The following is a 9,714-nucleotide window of genomic DNA, read 5'->3' as shown; positions in this document are numbered from 1 at the left end:
TTTGAAACTTATTACCCTTCCTCCCTTTATTGTTTGAACTTGGATATACATATCTCTAACACTACTGCAAATCTTGATGTTCTTGCCTTTGGCGGTAATGAGGGATTTGGTAGTTCGATTGCAGGTTTCGCTGGAATGCCATAACATTCTGGAGAAAGATGTCTTGAAAATGCTAGGTATATTGCTATAAGGAAGATATGTAATTTTCTCTATGTTGATGTTCAATTTTAATTTATAGATATTGAAAAAAAATTGGTTTTAGACTATTGATCTATTAAGAATATAGGAAGGAATTTGATATGGTACATCAAAAGATTCATTAGTACAATCATTTTCGATGTGATTTTGGACAATTAATATGATAGATTTTAAGGATAATACATTTAATTAAAAGTTTTGATACTTTTATTTAGTGCCTATGCTTATATATTAGAAATAATAATATATGCATATATTCTTTAAAATGATAACCCAATCAAAATATTAACCACTTATTAGAGTGTAAGTAACATCAAATAAAATTTATTAAATATGAATCTACATAAAAATTATCTTGACATTTGAATGAGTTGTGATTTAAATTATAATTTAAATATACAAAGAAAAGATAAAAAAAGATCTATATCATCAAATATAGATAAAAATGTGGATCTGATGTGATAATGAAACGTTAAAATTATCTTAATCACCATACATTAAGAAATTTATTTTAATAATGATCAAATAATCTGAATAATCTAACCATAAATACTCTATTGAAATTTGAACGTTTTATTAAATATAAATAATTGAATTTAAAAAAAAAATTAAAATTATAACATTTTCTTTTTAAAACAAATGACGAACATGGGAAGAAATTAAGTTAAAATAAGCCATACTATTCAAATTCGATTATGTGTGGAATTGTCCATAAACAATTCACAAGAATTTGTTCTATAATACTTATTAGAACAAAAAGTTTGTAAAAGAATACACTGTTACGGGACAGCTTTACACAGCTAAAGGAGCTCCACAATTTTATGGCTACCTAAGTTGGGGTATTTCAAGTGCATTTGACGATGCAGTCAAAGCATATCCGGATTCACTGCTATCATCCAATATAAGTGCTTTAGCTTCTGCTAGTTCTCTTACAACAGTATTCATTCTGGGTCGATTTATTGGTCTTAATTCCACACAAGTGTATGCAATCTCTGCAACTTTCCATGCAGATTCTAAACTATATCGGCCACCAAGCGAAGAATCCATTAGGTCTGTTAGTCTTCCGCGTGAAAGCAATTCTTTTGCCTGTAAATAACTTCTGTAAGATGAGAATTACATATTACAATCTAAGGGAAAAAAGAAATAGCTTATATACTAAATGAGTTACCGTTTCAACTATTCCCTCTTTAGGAGGTACCCCAGAAATAATCTCCAACAAAACTACACCAAAACTATAGACATCACTCTTTTCATTTAACGATGATGTTCCAAAATATCTGCATCAAGTTCCAAATTTAATGTACTGTCACCAATTTGATGAATGTTAAGATGGTTGGTTGATTAAAAAAATTATATAATCGTGAAGTATGAAAATACATACTCAGGATCAAGGTAGCCAAAGGTGCCCTTGACATTAGTTGTTATGTAACTTTGGTTGTTGTCTAACAACTTCGATAGACCAAAGTCATATATCTTGGCGAACATTCTTTTATCCAAAAGAATATTACTGCACTTAATATCTCTGTGTATGTTTGGAGGACTACAACCCTCATGCAAGTATAGCAAACCTGCAAAACATTTAACACTTGTAAGGGTAATTTTACATAATATAACCTTGAAAGGTTTACACCAATTGCTTAAACAAATTACCCTCTGGTGCTTGAAAAGCAATGTCGACCCTGGTTTGCCAATTAAGCGGTTTCTCTAGTCTGGCTGGGCCTGTAAATATAATAATAAGTACTTTAGCTAAATTTTAATTGCATTAAACGTCATTCACAATAATATAGAATAAACAATACCGTGTAAATGATCCATCAACGTTCCATATTCCATAAATTCGTATACGAAGGCCACTATAGGTTGTCTACAGTACCCAATAAAATTTACAAGATTCTTATGGTATATCCTTCAAAGGAGAGTTACCTGGAGCCAAGAAGACAAGCACCAGAATGTAAGTAGGGAATTTGGGCTGAAATAGAAGTAGAGGATGAATAAAATTGTTGTATTTGATGAAAAACTCCGTATTCGGTAAGAAAGGAAAAACTTCATTTCGGAATTCTTGCTTTCCTTGAAATGAGTCCGTTGAAAGCATCTTCACGGCAACAGCATTCCCTGAAAGTCTACCATAAAACACAGATCCGAACCCTCCCTTACCAATGAAGGTAGAATAGCTATTTGTAGCTGCTTTAATATCTTCTTCAGTATATTCAACCGCCAGTTTTTGAAACTCATTTGGATCATCTTTGTCTGTTTCAAAAGAGATAATAAAGGATCAAATTATTGTTTATTGCGTTTAAATAAACAATTTTCAAGTCACAAAAGTCCTCAAAGTACCTGTATATTGAGGTTGTACGATAGAACTTTCTTTGGTGAGAACCTTTCGATCAGATTTGTGTCTCCATAGACGAAACCCAACTATGATAACAATTTAAAAACTGAACAGCCAACAGCAAGTCCTATAATCCATCTTCCTTTGCTGTTCTTTTTGTCTGAAGTTTTATTTTGAGGATGAACTCTACACAACACAGTGAACAAATTAAGATACAAAGGAGAAAGAAAACATTATGTGCAAAATCTTTTTTCATCTATTTCAGATGTTGAGCAATAATAATGCCGTTTCAAAGGGACAAATACATGAGAGAGTGTCCTCTTACCGAAGGTTTAATCCAGGCTTAATTAAACCAGCTGGCACAGCTTCATTTAAATTGTTGTTCTCCAAAAATCTATACATTATAAAAGGTACTGGTTAATAACAAACCTAGTTAAGTACACATTACCTTCACTAAAGTATCAAAACATAAATAAAATAGTTATAAGAAAAGATAAAGAAGTCAAGAGTACGCATACAGCTCATTTAACATGGGAAGCTTCTCTAATGAACTCGGAATGTCTCCAGTCAGTTGATTATTTTGCAGTTGCCTTCGACATGCCAAGGAAATTAAATATCAATAAAGACAAACTATCTTTCTCATTCATTTATGTATATAAGAAAAAGTCTTTTGATAGAAGATTGTTGAGGATCTGTCTTACAATGTGCTAAGCTCTGTAATAGGGCCTGATAGATTATTGTTTCCTAACAGCTAAAACAAATAAACATAAAGTGATTAGTCATCTATTAAACTGTGTACAGAGCGACATCTATAGATTGCAAAATAGAATATATGATTATTTTTTAAAATTATATTCAATATTGTTTTGTTGGATATCGTACCAATTGAGTTAATGCTGTCAAGTTGGCTATGCTTGCAGGGATGTCGCCGGTGATACCCATGTTTGTTAAATTCCTGAAATGAATGAAATAATGTGGGTTAACAGCCTTTTGCACTGAAATGACACTTAATATATTAATTTATACTATTTTGAAGGAAAGAACTTTACACAATAATCACTCGTGGGGAAGATTCCTTATTGCAGATAACACCGGTTAATGGAAAACCGACGGGCAAGCACGGATCTCCTGCTGTCCAATCATCTGGAACGTTCGATATAGTTTCTATTTTCCTAATAGCAAGAACTGTGTCACACATCCTAAAACATTAGGAATACATTATAAAACAATACAGTAATATATTATTTCCCTTTCATTAAAAACTAATTGGGCATGTCATGTGAGAAAAATAACAAGGGTACAAAATTGCAAAGAAGAACAATTACACATAACACTCAGATTTACATAGAAAAAATCTGGTAAAAATATACCAGTAAAAAACCACGGGTAAATTGTCCTTCATATTGATTTTGAGGAATTACAAAGTTACAACAATCTTAAAAACTGTACATGAAAACATGACTTTGAATAGCCTAACACAATCAAGTTGCATACTGCTAATTGAAGACAACTTACTAAATATAATAAGTATGACTCACACAACTACATGTAAAATACATGTCAAAATTACTATTTATAGAAACTTTCCTAACAAAACTTGCTAGCTAAGAATGCCATGATGATGCAACCACTACGAGCTAAGAAGGTCATGATGACTCAACTAGTGCTAGATGGGAATCCAAGATGCCTCAACCATTATAAGCTAAGAACCCAATTTGGACTTCACATTCCAACATACCAATGATGCAACAGACTGACTATAAATAGTGAGCACAAATATATATTCACAATGCAAATATAGAAAATTGATAAGCAATTCTACTAAAAACTAACGAAGAAGTTAATTAAGCAAACAGAAATTAAGCTAATGCTCTTAATGAAACTGACGGAGAAACAAACTTACCGTCTCTGACATCTGTCCTATTGTTGATGTTTACCGTTTGATATAGTTCAGCTGCATTTATGAATGGGCCAACGTCAGATCCTTGTAGCGGACTCAATCTAATGTCGGGAGTATCCATTGCGCTAAAATTTATCATGGAATGTAAGCCTCGGCAATATAGATATGAAGGAAAATTTAGCTCCGCTACTTCATGATTGCCAATGAGTACTTGGGACGTGCGGTTCCGTGAAAGTCTTGTCTCTTTGATGATGTTGCAGAAGTAAAGAGCAAAATAATAAGTGCCATCGTTAAGGACAGTACCAAGCTCATCTGAAATGACCAGGTCTTCCCCTACATGTGATTGAAGATGAACGATGCCTTGGAGATCAAGTTGCAGTGGAAAGCATATCTCTGTTTTTTTATTAAAGCAACTTTTTTAGTTTTATTCATTGTTACTACTGCAATCTTCGCAGTGAAGAAAACTTTGTTTAACTTTGTTTTTTATTTTATATATTTTTGGAAACCAGCAGTTTGCAAATAGCTATGATAAGCTTAGTTTTTTAGCTCTAGTTTTTGGCTTTATTCTCAATAATACATGTTTTCCAATATCTAGATGTATCTAAGACCTCTATATAAGGAGACAGTTGTAATTAATTCTCTACCACTTAGTCTGATCCTCTTGTAATGTTTTCAATTAATAGAACAATTTATTTGTGTTCCAATTTTATATTTCATTCAATTAGTATCAAAGCACGTTTGAGAATGTATTTTGATTCAAGAAAGATCGTGGGAGGTTGAAGACTCTGAAGAACTAGTCAAAGCACTAAAGAAATTACTAAATCTAGCAATCCACAGAAAGCCACCAAAAGAGATGGACAGAGATTACAAACCATTTTCGTGATATTTTTCCATTAGAAAGCCACCCATGTTTAAAGGGTGAAGTTTTATTAAAGTCAACAACTTTCAATGAAGAAGCCACCTCCTCAATAAGGTGAAGTCAACCCTCGAAAGAGGAGATTGTAATCTAGCATAAACTATAAGTTTAAAACCACCTCCAAAAAGGTGAAACCCTTCATTTATAAGATTGTTGAAGGAGAAAAAGACAACTATCACAAATCATTAAAAATATTGATTTGTATGAAGAAGATCATGGATCTTGTAAATGGCGAAGAATTAGTAAAAGCCACCAACATGAAGTTGTGTGAGGAAGCCCAATCATGGTCTTTGAAGAGGACATAATATTGTTTTTTCAAAAAAAGGAGAGAATCCTTCTATGAGAGGAGAGAAGATCTCAAGCAATATGAAATTATGTGAGAAAGTCAAATCCAAGTCTTAGAAAAGGCTTGAAGGAGTTAAAAGTCAAGAATTTGCAGTCTAAATAGAGATCGCTGCATGATGAAAAGTGGTAGGAGTTGAGCCTGTTGAAGCCGGATGAAAATATAATTGCTTTTTGTGTTAAATCGATTAGTGGTTGAAATTAAGGGGGAGAATATTAGAATTCATTTAGGGTGATATTGAAGATAAACAATGCCTTGGAGATCAAGTTGTAGTGGAAAGCATGTCTTTGCTTTTTTAATAAAGCAACTTTTTTAGTTTTATTCATTGTTACCACTGTTATCTTCACAATGAAGAAAACTTTGTTTAACTTTGTTTTTTGTTTTATATTTTTTTATAAACAGAGTTAGGGTTTTTGGGAAATGCCTATCTAGGTAGATAAATCGTACTTTTGCATAAAGGAGGTGTTAAAATTAGGAGTTAGTATTTAATGGGAAATGTCTATCCAGATAGATAAACCATACTTTTGCATAAAGGAGGTGCTATAATTTTTTTAAGTCTTCCTTTGGTAACTTTCACATTTTAAATTGTTGGATAGACGCTGTTGGGTTTTTGCATGTCCATGGACGAGATTATTGCTTCCTACTTGTTGATCTCAATCATCACCTTGTCGATTCTTCTAATTAACGAAATTGTAAACTTAAAAATAAAGTAAATTTTAGAATATTTTATAGGTGAAATTAGTGATTTAATAGAGTTTTGCAATAATGATATTAAGATATTAGTATTTAGTCATATGTTATGCATAATAATGTATTAGTGAAATTCAAGCATGTTATGTCAATTTTCAATTAATTATGAGTCTACTTGAAAGAATGACTTAATATAGCTATAACTTGTATTCAAATGAGGTGTAATGGTTATGCCAATAGTAAAATATACTTTTAATAATATATTGGAGGGTATAAATCTCAAATGTAAAACGTCAATTACAAATGACAAGGGGCAATTTTTAGAACATATGAAATGTTTCTCATGCTCTTATATCATGGTCTAAGACAATTTCTATCATGTATTTTTAACATGCAATTAGGATTGGGTCCTCTATATTTTGTCACTTTTTTTTGTATTCTTGTTAGCATATCAACAAAACACTAAGATGTTCTATCCACGTTTGATGCATACTTGGTAATGCATTTCAAAACAAGTGTTCATGAGATGACAAGATGGCAATTTAAGTTGTCAGATCCATATCGAAATCTAATATTGGTTGTGTATGTTTAACCATTTGTTATTTGTTGCATATTCTTCTTACAATTGCCACGTGATAAGGTAGAGATAATTTATTCTTTCCATGGAGCTTTGTATTGATATTGTAGTTTTTTCTCCTTCTTTTGTAAGCATGCTTCCTCTTTGCATTTTGTATACCTTTAGACACGATTAATGTTTATTTGTTTATTTGTTGCAGATCTAACCACTTTGTGTCTAATGCATTTAATATGAAGAATACAGTAGGTGGCCTTATTTGGTTGATTATGTTTTTTAGTTTAACATAAGAGTTGTTTCAATATGGTGTTGTACCTCTCATGGAAGATCTAGGGTGCACAATTTTCTTAGCTAACTATGTGTTGAGAAGATTTTTACATGTGCACAAAGGTTTTCAATAGTGGTTGTTATGTTTCTTTTTTGCATTTTCCTTCATAAAAATAATTGCAAGCCCTTGCCTTTAGTTGCATGAAAATGAAAGGTTCAGTGACAAAATAGGAACAAAAATGTGAGACAAAAATATCTTCATGGAAATAGATATCTAATTTAAGGTGAATGGGCATCTAGTTTGATTTAAGCAATCAAACTTAAAATGATAATCAACTAAAAATAATAACAATTTTTGTTTCCATTTTAAAATGTTGTAGAAAATAATCTATTTCCAATATGAATGCATATCTTTTTCATTTAATTCATATTTAAATATGCTCTAATTGATCAACAACTAATATTACTAAGGACAGATACTAATAAATACTAATATTTAATATTTAAATTTAATTGATGAATAAATTTTAAAATAAATAATTTATATAACAAAATTAAAAATAATAGTTTAAATATGATAATTTAATATTACATTTTAATATTATTCTTATATTTTTCTTGTAATATTATAATATTATTATTAATATTTATCTTATTCTTATATTATCTAATTAATATTATATTAATATGTTTAATTATGTTTTTACATTGTCATAATAGTAATGTATTATTGATTATATATTATTATATGAAACACCTAATTTGATGCTTGAATAATTTCCAGTTGTTAAAAATAATATAAACTTCTCCATAATAAATGATTTCTAAAAAGTTATAAAGTTCTTGTTCATAAATAAAATGAGCAAAAAAGAATAATTTTATAAATTGTATATCATAATTTTAAATATAAAAATACATTATTCATCATAAAAATGTAGCAAAAAGATATTAAAAAAATTGACATTTGAAGTAAAATATTAATTAATTTGATAAAAAAATTGAAAGTACAATAAAATTTTAATTAATAAAAAATATTGTATCCTATTTATTTATTAAATTTTTAAAATTAAAAAGAAAAGATATAATTAATATTCTTTTATAAATTTTAATAAGATAGAAATATAATTTTAATTAAAAAACATCATCTTGAATTATAATTTTTTTCTCTAATTTTATATATTTCCTTAAATACTAAAAAATAATCTTTCTAAAAAATTATATATTAACATATTTAGTTTTGTATCCAAATTTCATCTTGCCTTAACATTTAATCATTTTGACAAAAAAATTAAATAATAATTTCTATGAATTTAAGGAAGCATTAACACTTCTAATCTTAAAATAATCAAAACTAGCAATTGCACCTTGGTGTGCAATGGGTATGCCAAAAAGGTGTGGAAGAGCAATTAGATAATATTTGGTCTATTAATTGCATTTTTGCAACACATGAGTTCAATTGGTAGGCCATTTAAAAAATGATAGTGTTTGTGCAAAAAAACTAACAATTACCTTTCACATTATTAGTAGTGAAGCCCTTTTCTTTGTGGCACCATGCTTGATGCAGTGGTGATGTCATCCTGTGTGTCGGTGTGCTTGTCATGACACCTTGTGTACATATTGGTGTTTAATGCATAGTGTGAATGTCACTTACAATGAAAAAAATTGTTCATCCAATGTTGGTTCAATTAATATCTTGTGAGAAAGTTTGCGGCATTATATTATGAAATAAGTGATAGAGAGAGGCGGTAAAGAGATGTTTTTGTAATACAAAATGTCTTGGTTAAGCATTATCTTTTTCCACTTCCTTATTCAAAGTTTGTTGTGGGAGATTTGATTTAAGATATTTATAAAGTGGAATACATTGGATAGATAATCTGGTAGAAAGTTTGATGTTTCTTTCCCACTAAATTTTCCTTGTGTAGGGTGCCAATTAATTCTTTTATCTAATTTTTAGATTCTAAAGACCCATAAGTGCAAATTCAAATTCTTTATGTCTTTCTCATAATAAGAAAAGAAATTCTTTAGCATCATATCGCTAGTCTCAAACTCTTTACTATACCTCATCTTTCCCAAAAGTGTCACCTCCTTGCCTTCTTCCTTACCCTCCTGAATTAAATTCTTACACATGCTCATCACAATAAAAGACACCATTAAATTAAAGTAGAGATCAGATGTGAAAATAGAAAATCAAGCCATAAGAAATCTGTAAATTGTCTCAAAGATCAAATTATATATGATGAGATATGAAAATAGAAAATCAAACCATAAGAAATATTTAGGTTTTTAAAAGATTATCTCAAAGACCAAATTATATATGATATGGCACTAATTACTTATTAAATCCTACTGCTATAAGTTCTAAATAATGAGTTTAAACAATAATAAGCTCCCATTTTGGTGCAGGTAGGTGGCCTTACACATATGCCAATTCCATTTGCTTGAACACTTCTAAAAGCTTTTTCAACAAATCTATTTTGTTCATATCCTGCAACCATTG

At 29.9% G+C, this 9,714-nt stretch overlaps 1 protein-coding gene across 1 annotated transcript; it reads right to left on the bottom strand.

Moving 5' to 3' along the window:
* Positions 1-1,023: 1,023 nt before the first annotated feature.
* LOC131045003 (probable LRR receptor-like serine/threonine-protein kinase At1g67720) lies at positions 1,024-4,548 on the bottom strand. Its single transcript, XM_059210755.1, has 12 exons — positions 4,431-4,548; positions 3,577-3,712; positions 3,410-3,482; positions 3,229-3,278; positions 3,046-3,117; positions 2,853-2,921; positions 2,640-2,713; positions 2,122-2,445; positions 1,849-1,917; positions 1,580-1,766; positions 1,367-1,475; positions 1,024-1,284 (listed from the first exon to the last, which is right to left on the bottom strand). Exons 1-12 carry the CDS (start codon positions 4,546-4,548, stop codon positions 1,024-1,026), a joined length of 1,542 nt encoding a protein of 513 aa, XP_059066738.1.
* Positions 4,549-9,714: the final 5,166 nt, after the last annotated feature.

This window comes from Cryptomeria japonica, chromosome 1, assembly GCF_030272615.1.
Source record: "Cryptomeria japonica chromosome 1, Sugi_1.0, whole genome shotgun sequence".
Taxonomy (NCBI): Eukaryota; Viridiplantae; Streptophyta; class Pinopsida; order Cupressales; family Cupressaceae; genus Cryptomeria; species Cryptomeria japonica.
This window is presented reverse-complemented; position numbering and strand designations above follow the sequence as displayed.

What these genes read in the sequence shown, in the direction of transcription:
- LOC131045003 (XM_059210755.1), bottom strand. Translation starts at nt 4,548, where the DNA reads ATGGATACTCCCGACATTAGATTGAGTCCGCTACAAGGATCTGACGTT. An exon ending in TCCCCACGAGTGATTATTGT is followed by an intron (nt 3,483 to 3,576) that starts GTAAAGTTCTTT and finishes CATTCATTTCAG; the next exon opens with GAATTTAACAAACATGGGTA. An exon ending in TATAGGACTTGCTGTTGGCT is followed by an intron (nt 2,446 to 2,639) that starts GTTCAGTTTTTA and finishes CTTTTGAAACAG; the next exon opens with ACAAAGATGATCCAAATGAG.